The following is a 13,104-nucleotide window of genomic DNA, read 5'->3' on the forward strand; positions in this document are numbered from 1 at the left end:
TGTACAGACCCCAGGGATTTCCAGACTTACCAAACCATGTGGATCTGCTGACTTTTTAATTTGGTCTGCACATGTGACATAAGATCATGCAAATAATTTGATGTGGTATTTTCAACTTTATAAAAATCCTTATGTATGCCCTTTTATCACCTGGTTATTGCTCTCACCCAAACAGCTCTCAGTTTTGTCTCTTTCTTCCTAAACAAGGAAAGGTTGATGGCAACATTTAATGGCTGCTAGCAGCCCACGTGACTGATTGGCATGTGCAATAAATGGTAAATTCTATCCCACTGTTGCATACACACAGACACCTTACATAATCAGGCTGAGAAACTGGACTTTCAGGAAAACAACTGCAAAATGATCAGTAGCACACTGAAATAAATCCTTTTAAAAAGTTGCAGGACAAAGAAATGCTATAGTTCATGCCAAAAAATGTTCTTATTTACAAACTCTAAACCCTGTCCTGCTAGGTCATACTGCAAGACTTCCTCAGAACACACCAGATCCTTCTCTGGAACTTGAAACTGGCTTTTTTCCAGGCTGTTTCAGAACTTGCCCAAAGATGTCGATCTTCAGTCAGTAATCCCACTAAAGACTGTAATTAGACATATCTCTGAAGTAGGTCATACCATCTTCTCTATTCCTACGCAGTTTCTTTTTCAAAGAAAAAGACCAGGTCATGCACAGCAGTGAACCAGGTCTACCTGAAGCATACATCCAATGAGCCTGCCCAAATCCTCATGTGGGACGCACTGCAGAACCAGGTACAGGCAAGAAGTAAGCATGGGCAACTCCACAAGAGACAGTTTTGCGCAGTTTCAGGTACATATAAAGGAGAAGGCTGGTGCCCATATTACAAAAAAGAGTATAGAAGCATGAAGGCTTTTTCTAGTAGTGCTCTATTAATGTGGTGGCCTATTAAATACCTTTGACCAAACCAAAAATTCATCTGAATGCATTTAAACCATCTCCCTTTCCACACACATTTAAGTTCTTGATATTCTTACATATGCATAAATGACAGCATGAAGATCAAGACATGGGAAATGTGGATTGGCTGCCTGTATTTCAGTACTTCTAAAATACTTCTGTTTGGAACTCACAGACATGCTCTTTTATAATAAAACTCCTTGGAGGTTAAATACAGGAAGCATGATCTTCGTTACTCTAATAAAAATTTAATGGAGTATTCAAAAATACACAGAATGATTTATCTCACATTTAAGGTACTATAACCTATTGCTCATATTTCTAAGGGTATTCCAAGCTTTCTGGTGAGCAGCAGCCAGGTAGGCTCCTGAAATGAAGCTCATTGGTTCTGGGTAATGAAGCCTGGAGACTGCCAGTATTACAAAAGACCCTGCAGCAGTGAAGTAAGAACTGACAAATATAACTACCTGAACTCATAGTGGATTTCTGAGCATTTTCTTTCCTATAGTGTGACCATGAAACAAGCAAAGTTATATTATTTTTAAATGTTAATTCTACAAAGTAAGAAGTGTATACAGTGTCTGTATCAGAGGTTATGAAATCTAACCTGATCATTCCCTGAGTGTTTTCAATTTAATTTTGAAATACAGTAGTCTCTTTCTCCTGACATTTTAAACAAGAAATAGTGGCATAACCTAATCAGATATAACAGCTACCAGCAGTGTGCTTAAAAAGAATATTCTGGTAACTTCGAAGTGTATTTTCTCATTTATTTTCTGTTCTTTATTCTGGCTACTAAAAACTCCTTTATGCCTAAAAATAAAACATTCTCTACAGATTTCATCTCTTTCAATCTGGCAAACACCAGAGTAGAAATTGCCATGATTCCTCTGTACAACTTCGACATATGCTGCTTTTTATCAAGCCAAAACATTTCTTTATAAAATAGCATTAAAATAATGCCAAAGTAGCCCTTCCCTGAATAACTACTTCAGGAGGAGTTAAAAAAAGAAAAACGCCTTATGCTGTAAAAGTAGCATCTAGTACTCTTTAAATGCCATCATCTTAGAAGCTTTGCTTTTCTTTAGGAAGAAACACAGAAAAATTATTCTTCTCCAGTTACATTCACATACATAATTGTGTTCAAAAGAAAACATCAGCATCCCATTATCAAAACATAGGCCTTTCACTGAACATGTTCTGCCACATCTTTAAGAACAGAAACCTGTGTTTGCAGTGGTATCCAACCACCTAACTTACTGTTTTAACACTTTTAAGACTTCCTATTCTAGCATCACTTTCTTTAACATTTTAGCAGAGATGTGACAAAGTTCCTGGCACTCCACAAAAAACATTCTTTTTGTTCTCCAGTTTGATTAAATCAAACAACTGAACAAAATTTGATAAGAGACAGACCTGGATTGTTTCCATTTAACCGAAAGTTCGAATAATTTAAAGGCCAAAAACCAGAATCTTTTGAGGTTTGCCACAAAGCACAAGAAACAGGAGTTCACAGGTCCCCCTTTTTCTCTTTCTCCTCTAATACCTTATCATGTACTTGTTCTCTACTTTTTAAAAGGTAATAATACAAAAAGACTAAGACAATTAATTAATATATTTTGTATAGCACCTCCCAAGAACGCAATAGTGGTTTTGAGATGAAAAACACTGAGGGACAGTTTAAGAGGTTTCAAACTTCTGAAGGAAAGAACAATGTTTAAATAGAAGATAGAACTATATGCTGAAGCTTAAAATCATATATATTTTGCATCATACATATAAATACGCTATAGGTGTTATAGAAGAACAGTACCTGTGCATAGTCCAGCTTCAAAAGCAGGTCCACCCTCTTTAACTTGCTTAACAAATATCGTATCCATTGGCTCCAGTCGATTTCTTTGTTTGCCTAAGAAAGAAAGAAAATTTCTTAAAAGCACTTAATTACGCTGCACTGCCATGCTTTAAGAATTATTCCGAAACGTAATCCTGCCATGTTCATCACTACATTAAAGACTCAAACTCAATTTGGGATGAGGGGAGGCAAGGGAAGCTAGGAGTCCCTTAAAGACAGTATTTTGTTCGGCTACACTGAAGATATTTTAGGTGTCTGAGGAAAAAAGAAAGGAGAAAGGGTGGAGAGATGTATTTCAAAATTAAACTTGTGAGTAAGTCCCAGTCAGTGGTGTTTTTCAAGTTCATTGCCTATCTCATTCCTATTTCATCTTCACACCGATGCCTAGAATATTCAAATAAGAATTACCACTTCCTCTTCCACACTGCTGTCTGGCGTAAGATATAAAACCAGACAGACTGAGTAAGAATTAGCAGTGCAAACTGAAAAATAAAATGAAGTTTTTCCTAGAAGAAGGAAGTTCCCCATGGAATTGTAACTGATTTCCTACAGGTGTTTTATCAACGCTCAAAGATTAAATCTAAAGATTTCTAAAGACATGTCAAAGTTTAAAATGCAACATGTAATTCTAAGTAAATTATGTCTGTGTGTACTGGATGTATTCGTATATACACAATATAAATGTAGAAGCTCATCTACCAAAGTTAGAAACTTTAACACTTGTTTCTTCTTGCCTTCTCAGTATACATTTAATTTCTATGCTTCCAGAAAGTACTTTGCATTTTTACAAGCATGCCAACAAAGCTCAGTAGTGCTTAGTTAAAGTAGACTCTTATTCCTAACATCAAGATGCGGGAGTAGAGGTAGAGAGCAGCAGATAACCAGACAAGCTTCCATGCTGGCTTTAACAGCCTTGACCCCTCCCAACTCTTATCATTAGTTACAACCCTTGTACCACACTCCACTGGGGAAGTACCACCCTTTGGAGGCTAGTGATGAGCCAGCACAAGGAACTGTCAGGGATTGAAAATAAACGGCATCTGGGTTCCAGGTTACCAGGAAACCTTGGCCTAGGGGAGAGGGGGGTATAAACTGCAGAAAAAGCAGGAATACCGGGAGAGAATAAAGGGATAGCTTGGCACTGGCACTGCTGATAAAAGAAATACTCTTTCAAACCCAAGTATTCGGTTCTAATCACTTCTTCAGTGCCTAATCTTTGACTTGAGCACAAATGACACTGCTTTTGGAAGTACTTTTGCTACAGCTTTAAATATCCCACCTGGCGACGTTTACTAAGACACAGCACTATTTACATCTCCCTTACCCCTTTTTTGGTTCAGTTTCCATATGGGAAGAGCTCATTATTTGAAGAATTTTAATAAATTGCATAAAACCAGACTTCCCTCTGACTGATTCACATTCTTCAAATACAAGTTTTAGGTTAACACCTTAATGCTGCAGACCCTCAGTGTCCTGCCCTTTTACCACAAAACAGTTGAACAAAACTGTTTACCTTTATGGCTCTAAATGGCCTTTTCTCAAAATAACTCCAGACTGGTAGCATTAAAAAATAAGTAAAATCAAGAAGTTGCTTTGAGAGAATCAGATAGCTACTATATATACTGTATATAACTACAATATACAAAGCAACTGAGTTATAATTCAGGAAGGTCCAGCTGGCAGCTCAGTCCCCAAATACTTTAAAATTTGATTAGCAGGACACAGCTATAAGACATCCAAAAAGCTCTTTGTGATCTAAAGCAATTATCTGTCATCTTTAATCTGCTGATTGAAACAGACACTGAACATGATGGGTCTTGTCCTTTAGGAGGCAGTAACATTACAGCAAGTTTGTACAAGTCCCAAGAATCATCTATCCAGATGCCATGAACAAAAGGTTGCTTCAACCACTTGAAAGAGCAAAGTTAAAGGATGACCTTTTTTTATAGGACCATCGAACATCCTCCCCAGCCAGCACTGTCACCATCTTTTACTGAGATTTATAATCCCGAAAGTGACAAGAAAAACAAAAATAATCGAGCTTCCATTTATAACTGACACTTGTAACCTAAGACCAAGTGCCTGCTGCAGCTCCCTTTATAAAATGCTCATAAAAATTGTTAATGGGTTACTGCTAGTTCACTTAACACTCAAATGCTACTTTATGCCTCATCCATACCTGACCACACAAATGCAAGAGGCTAATCAGATAAGGTTACTCCCATTCAGTATCCAACACAGAATACTTTTAATACACTAATTTCCTCCTAAAGTGAATCACCACCTTAAAGATAAAGATCAATTCAATGGCAAAAAAAAAATGATGAAATGTTTCAAGAGTTGTTGACATCCGCAGGTTCATTTCACAGCGCAGTAATATCCAAATGAAAGCAAAGATGAGAATAACACCTAGGAGTCCCAAGCTTTGGCAGATGAATACCTGTTCTGCATTGCTCCTTAATCTTTAACACACATGGATACAACCCAAAACTGCTTTCCATCAGTAACATAAATGAGCTTCCTAGAATACATAGTCTATATGTAGTTCTATACATAAAGACTATATACGTATACACAGAAGAGAATATTCAGAGTATGTTCATAATTTGAGTTTGAAATTATAGCAAAGCTAAACAATATTTTCTGACAGTATGAGCTAATGATACTTTGTTAGACCAACAGAGTGTGAATAAATTTTGTAGATGTGCACGCCATTATAATTAAATTCCAATTAAAATGTATAATCCAACACATCACCTCATCTCAAAATTTAACAATCACTACACTTCAACTTAATTGTGCCTACATCTCCACTGGGTCCTGTCCGCATCTAATCATCAGGCAAAAGCAAGATGATGTCCACAACATGAGCCTAAACCTTCCTCCTTCCAAAGTCCATCATCTAGAGCAGAGAATCACAGCAGAACTTTCACAGTAAGTTCTCTAGTTCTGTACTACATAGGGTCAGACCAGATTGACAATTTTCCTTTCTAATATTGAAAGGCATTAATTTTTTCAGAGCATGCCAGCAGTCCCTTACAAGGCGATATAGCGAAGTACAGTAAAGCTGCTCACAGCACTAGTCCGTCAGACATGTAGCCTTACTGCATCCCTTGGGAGAAAGCAGCCCTGCAGAAAGAAATTTGGGGGTGCTGGCCAAGAGCAGACTCAGTATGAGCCAGCAGTGCACCCCGGCAGCCAGGAGAGCAAACTGCATCCTGGGGGGGCATATACATGGTATAACCAGGCTGCCAAGAGAGGGGGTTATCCCCCTGTATTCAGTATTGGTGTGGCCTGACCTCAGGTACTGCCTGCAGCTCTGGGCCCCGTCATTTAAGAAGGATGTGAAGGTACTCGAATGCGTCCAGAAGAGGGCAACAAAGCTGGTGGAAGGGCTGGAAGGAGTGTCCTGTGAGGAATGGCTGAGGACTTTGGGCTTGTCTAGTGTGGAAAAAAAGAGGCTGTCTACAACTCCCTGCAGAGGGGGACGTGGAGAGGGAGATGCTGAGCTCTTCGACATACCAGTGGCAGGATGCATAGGTTCCAAGCTGCACCAGAGGTGGGTCAGACTGGATATAAGCAAGCATTTCTTTACCCAGAGGGTGGTCAAATACTAGAACAGACTTCCTAGAGAGGTGGTTGATTTCCTAAGCCTGTCAGTGTTAAAGAGGCATTTGGACAATGCCATTAATAACAACAGGTCTTAACTCTTGGTCAGGCAGTTGGACCAGAGGATGCTTGTAGGTCACTTCCAACTGAAATCTATTCTATTTGGTAGTGTTTTTCCAGTGCTCATTACTGCATACTACTTTGCCTCCTCCCCGTATTTCCATACTTCTGTAAACAACTTTTATAATTAAGCATGACACTGCAGGCTGCCAGCAAATAACAGTTTCTTCCAAATCCTCCCACTGCAAGTGAAAACCAAGACATCATGTGCACACAAAGAACAGGCAAAAGTGTGAGCTGCCAGTAACACATGCAAGGAAGCAGTGCAGATGAAAGGCACAACTCCCCTGAAAATGAACTTTACTTCACTTGTGGAAAGGTGTAGCTATAACCAGAGATGAAGTCTTATGTTAAGGACAATGAAAGAAACAGAAGCATATGAAGTTGCTAAGCACACAAGCTAGCTGACCAGAAACTGAAAAACAGTTCCTGAAGTTGTCCTTTCCTTTTTTCAGTCTTGTACACAGAATTCCCCAACAAGAGTAAAGGTCCACCAGTCAGGATAAATTAAAACTCAAGTTATTGTCTAGGCAGTAGTATAGTTTTACTGACTAAAATATTACCTGCAGTGCAACCACTCCCCTAAGTGATGCTATTCAAATGACAGCGTAACTTTTGAGAAGGCAAATTAATGTCTGAATTTTTTCTCCAGAAATTCAGTATCATTAGAAATAAGGAAATAAAAATGAATCACCAAGTATATAAAAAGCTCAAGGCAAAAATTCATTGGTTTAAATAAGCATAGTAAGGAATTGTGGGAGTCTTTCTAATGAGGTTCTTAGTCTAAACAACCAAAGTTTAGTAGTTTGAAGCAGCACAATCACCTGTAATGAACCACAAGACAAATACAGAAAAGCAATTAAAGGCTTTCTTCATAATACATATATTTATCATCTTTTATTATATAACCTTTATAGCACCTGGAGCTACTAGCTGAGACAAGAAGTTAATACCACCTTCACAGTCTGACTGGGGAAGTTTCCCATTGCAAAGTTACAAGGACGCTTTCCTAACAGATGTTTGAGATGCCAGAGTAGCAGAGGGAGTACATTGCACTGGCACAGCCATCTGATTTGCAAAATAACAAAATCCTAGTATGCTTTTTCTCCCTGATAAAAGGGAATATTTAAAAAAATACTATTTAAAAAAAAAAAGTGGAATTAAGTTAACTTTTATAATTTACATTTTTTGTGGGAATGTGTGTGTTGTTTGTCACATACAGCAAAACTTCTCCTAACTCCTCTGAACTTGACATAGAAATTAATTTTATCCAGGTGCCAATTCTAGCTTAATGCCCTCAAAATGCTACTTTGGAATACAACTGCTGTAAGGAACATCACTCATATCACAACCAATGATCCTGAGTCAGTTTTTGAGCTACTCTTTGCAGACCAGACATTATTACTATATTACTCTGTGATTCATCTAGAAAACAAAGTGACATAGCAGAAATTATATTATCAAATCTACCAACACGCCACAAGATAGCAACAAGCACTTCGCCTCTCTGTAGTCATTAATCTTTGGATATTTTATATCCAGATAAACATATCTGGTTCAAAGACTACACAAAGGACACATCTCTGACAAAGAATCTTTAGATTTCAAAGAAAAAAACCCCATCACAACCAAAAGAAACAAACAAAAAACCTCATACCAAAGCACTACTGCTGACATAGCTCTTCCTTTCTTTTTGACCTACAGAGCACAAACCAGCAAGTGTTTTGGGACACAGTATAACACATACTTTCCTACAAAGCCTCTCCTAAGAATCTGCTGCTTAAAAACATGCTATTTCTCCTCTTCCTGGAGGAAAAAAAAAAAAAAAGAAAAAAAAAAGACTTTTGCTCAGGGCAGCTGAACGATGTTTTGAAACCCTCATTACACAGGAACAGAATAAAAGCTACGGAGTTCTGTAAACCTTACATAGAATATTTTTACTCCTGATCCTACTCCTGACAACAAGGGCAACTTTCATTCTTACCCTGAAGAACCACCAGGTCTGCGAAACACCTCACATTATTAAATTAAGACAGATTCCTAGATACATCTCTCTGACTCAAAACCCATTCTTTTTTAACATGAAGATCTACAATCATGGTTTTGGCTATTGAGGCATTTGCACTTCACTGCTCCAGTAATGCAGAGTAATACTGATTCTTGGGACATGTACCATTACAGTGGGACAAACACTTTAAATTATTACTGAATCAAAAACCTTCTAATCACTTCCTAAGCTATTCAAAATTGTTTAAGTACAGCAGAACACTTATTAACAGAGATTTCATTAAATTAAAAATAAATCACAAAACTGTGGATTACATTTAACTGAGTCCACCTAAAGACAATTCTGGATTTTCTAATCTGCAAGATGAATTTCATGCATAGTAAGCATTTCACCACTAGCAATCCACTGCAGAAAAGGAGCCCAAAGGTCCCAGTCCAGCTCTAACAGAGTTTATTTCACTGTCAAACACAAATTAACTTAAAGAAAAAACACTAAGCAAAATGCAGTGCCAAGCATGAGTCTCTGAAAGAGGATGATAGCAAGTAAATAGCTGTTGAGTCATCTAGCAGAGAAACACGGGAAAAACGCATTCTGTTATTCCTCAAAGCACCTCTGGAATTTTGATTAGGCAATTTAAAGATCACAGAGTCATAAAATGGTTTAGGTTGGAAAAGACCTTTAAGACCATCAAGTCCAACCATTGACCTAGCACCGCCAAGTCCATCACTAAACCACGTCCTTAAGTGCCACATCTACACGTCTCTTCAATACCTCCAGGGACAGTGACTCCACCGCTTCCTGGCAGCCTGTTCAAATACTCAGTAATCCTTTCATGGAAGAAATTTTTCCTAATATCCAATCTAAACCTCTCCTGGCACAATATCAGGCCACTTCCTCTTGTGACTCAGTAGAAGAGACCAAAAACCCCTGGTTACAACCTCCTTTCAGGTACATGTAGAGAGCAGTAAGGTCTCCCCTCAGCCTCCATTTCTCCAGACTAAACTCCCTCGGCTGCTTGTTCTAAAACTTGTGCTCTAGATCCTTCACCAGCTTTGCTGCCCTTCTCTAGATACACTCCAGCAACTCAACGTCCTTCTTATGTTGAAGGGCCCTAAACCAAACACAGTACTTGAGGTGTGGCTTCACCATTGCCAGGTGTAGGGGGACAATCACTCCCACAGTCCTGCTGGCCATGCTATTGCTTATACCAGCCAAGATGCTGTTGGACTTCTTGGCTACCTGGGCACACTGCTGGTATTTCTGCAGAAATTGTGTTTTTCTATTATGTTATTTGCCAATATTATTACTTCTTTTCAATTCTTTCCAATCTGAAATGAAGCCTTTTCCAGTTTAAAATTTAACCTCTGTTTAAACAGTCTAGTTGATTTATTTTAGTTCTTATGTAAGCATAGAGCTATTGAATTTCTATCGGTTGTAGTGAACCTACAGATTCTATCATGGAAGGTAGAATTTCCATGGAAATTACACAGCTGTTAGTGGTTTTAAAAGCCAAAATGGTTTGAACTCAGTAGTACTCACTGATAAACATTACACATGCGACAAGTTGAAAGGCTGGATGTTCTTTAAGGGAGTAAAGTAGCATCAGGGACTGATTCCAGTGGAAAACTGAACAAGCCCTCTTTTATCATTCTCAAATTTAGTATTAAAAATAAAATTGAATTAAAAATCCATAAAAAGGGACAACTTGGTGTGGTACTATCCTAAAGCAGTAGTGTTAGATACCTCTCATCTCTTATTCCTATTCCACTATCACATACCTTAGACCGCATCAGTCCAGCAATCTACAACCTTTTCAAATAATTGCTTTCACTGTTAAACTCTTGTTCCTTATCTACCCTTGTTCCCACTATCACAGGCATAAATAATTTATTTCATAACAAACTGAGCTGATAGGCAACAAAGCTAGAAAACATGGGATTAGACTAAATTAAATCCTGAGAGAATGCAAGCCACATTACAGAAATCAGCAGTGTGTTTAAAGAAATAAAACATAAAAAAACCTCAAGGTATTACATAAGCAGCAGTAAGGAATAAAAAGCTTTTCCTGCATTTTCTCCCTCCAAAGGAGGAGACTTGCAGAGCTGAAGAAGCTCAGGTAATAAATTGGAACTCTTTAGGTTAGACAATTGAAGGGTAGAAATTGCTAGTTGCTATAGATACTGCTACATAGAAAAGGAGATAAAGTAGGAAAAGCAAGAACATATTAAAAAGATATGATAGTGGATGAAAATGATACTAGATTTCCAGGCAATGCATTAAATATAAAATTGCTTAGTTCTCATATGAAAGAAGCTTTCTTCGTGCTGTTTCTATAGGCTTATCACTGTTCATTTTAATCAAGGCCAACAAGCCAAACAATTTTGAAGAAAAAAATGTTTTCGGCCAAGATATAAGAAACGATCAACCCATTTAAAATATACTAAGCTTGTATTTTGCCAACCTCAGTGTCAAGGAGTCTTTGACGGACAACATACACACCAAAATTAAGTGCACAATTAATACCATGGAGAGAGCATGGCAATGGAGGTAGTTTTCTCCAGCACCACTTAACATCTGTTGACAGTGCGAGTTTTTAATATAGAGTATTACTGGGGGTTTTTTCAGCTTGTCTCCAGGTATTCCTACAACGGTGTCGTGGGAGACTTGTGCCCATGAGATAGGTATCTCTTAAATAAAATTCTGAAATAGGGCAACTCCAGAAAACAGGAAGAGTACTGATAGTATACAATCCTCAAAACACATGAAAGAAATATTCCATGTTACTTCAGGCTTGTCAGTATAACACATTGCCAAGAAAACAGTACAACCTAATACAGGTTTCTAGTCCGCGACCAAGGACTCCATTGAGAAAGATCTGCATCTTCTGACAAAGTGCACCTGTTAGAAAAGCATTTAATAATTTAAGGCAGTAGAAGCAGGAAAGAACAGAAAACAGTAGTTACAAAATACTCAGGTTAAGTCTGCTGTGATACCCTTCCAGCAGATAACTGGGTGCTTAAGTTTCTCATATAGAACAGGACCTGCCTGAGACACTTCCACCAGTTGTCTGAAGAAAGCCTTGTCTACTTCTTCCCCTATCAGGTGGTCCACATCAGACATCCACCACAACACTACCCACATGGGTCTGCCTGCAAATCCCGACCATAAACCCCAAGCTGGCTCCCCATCCGTCCCAAGCCTGAGCTCCATGCACTCCTGCTGCGCTTTCACAGTCTGACAACAAAGGCAACTCAAACTCCAGGCTCTCCAAACCTGCTATTCCTAAAGTCCCTATACTCATCTACTGCAGCACTCTAGTCCATTACTGTGAACTATCCCACCATGTCCCTGTGACCTCAATAAGATTGTAGCCCTGCACCTGCACACAGGCCTCCAGTGCCTCCTGCTTGTTACCCGAGCTGCATATAAAAGTGCACAAGGCTTCAGGCAGACCCTCAAAAAAGGCATGAGGGCTCTCCCCACCATATGGTCCTGTAGGCATTACCTTATTTATGTGCACACACTTGAGGTGGTTTCTTTGTTGCAACTGTTGACCATGAGGTGGGTCTCCTGCCCAGCCTGCCCAGAGCACCCTAACCCCTTTGCTTGACAATCGGATCCACTGCTTCCTCACTTTCTTCTTGTTCATCATCCCCCATCTGTGTCATTCCATATTTAGAGCTCTGCTGGACAAATCTGCATTACCTTTTACTCTAAATGATACGAAATACTACTGGTTACCTAAAGCAAGATTAATACAAGTCAGGAACGCAATCTAAACATATACAGAAAATGTTGTAGCAAAATTCTATGCCAGAACATAAAACCATATAGAGATACTTCTTTCGCTGTTAGACTACAGCAAACCTGGTATAGACTTTTACATTCTGCCCTCCAGACTTAGGTAGGTACTCAGCTCCTTGGGGGCATGGGAACCAACAACTAGACTGCTTTCAATAAAAGGCATTACTAACAGATGCGTTTCTCCACACCTACTGAAATCTGTTAATCCTGAGCCTGAAAAATCTCAGCTTTTAAAGGTAAGTTTAACCTGTGAAAAGGGCAAAGCAGAGTGTAGCTAGTTCGAACTGTCACTCAGAATCAGTTAAAGATGATGATTTTGCACTGGCACACACTGCTTCACAAAAAGGAAAAGCCTGAATCCCCTCGGCCAAGTCTTTTCCTCCTTAGAAAGGACGGCCCAAGTGAATTAAGGGAATTATCATCTACAGACTCCAAAAGAAAAGCGTGCGGCTCAGAGGCTGCCACGCTGTGAGGCACGGTCCCGCCCGCGGGTGAAGGAAGCGCCAGACGCCTCCGCTAGATGGCGCCTCCGGCCGGGCGCCGCGTTCCCGCCCTGCCCAGACTCGCTCGGCCTCGGGCGGCCGGGCTGGCCAGCCAGGGACCCTCCAGCTCCGAGCCGCTCCGCCGCGGCTCCGGCTGATTTGCCCATGTTAATTACTTTATGAGTTTTCGTGACAATCCTTCATGGAATTTCTGGCATACCTGCTTTCGCTAGATTAACGCGATCGTGAACGTGAGAAATGAGATTATGCCGCCCCTGGCTCTGTCCTCACAAGCC

At 39.4% G+C, this 13,104-nt stretch overlaps 1 protein-coding gene across 2 annotated transcripts in view; it reads right to left on the reverse strand.

Annotated features, from left to right (window-relative positions):
• Positions 1 to 13,104, reverse strand: part of ARHGAP21 (Rho GTPase activating protein 21) — a gene marked incomplete at its 5' end in the record, with an annotated part of 113,090 nt that overhangs the window by 45,189 nt on the left and 54,797 nt on the right. Inside the window, one exon of one of the 2 annotated variants that reach the window (XM_084279697.1) lies at positions 2,747 to 2,839. In XM_084279697.1, the coding sequence (XP_084135823.1) occupies positions 2,747 to 2,839 (93 nt within the window). Of the gene's footprint in view, positions 1 to 2,746; positions 2,840 to 13,104 lie in introns of those variants that run through there. The other variant, XM_084279698.1, reaches the window with a different exon arrangement.

Source organism: Gallinula chloropus, assembly GCF_964237585.1.
Source record: "Gallinula chloropus genome assembly, chromosome: 2".
Taxonomy (NCBI): domain Eukaryota; kingdom Metazoa; phylum Chordata; class Aves; order Gruiformes; family Rallidae; genus Gallinula; species Gallinula chloropus.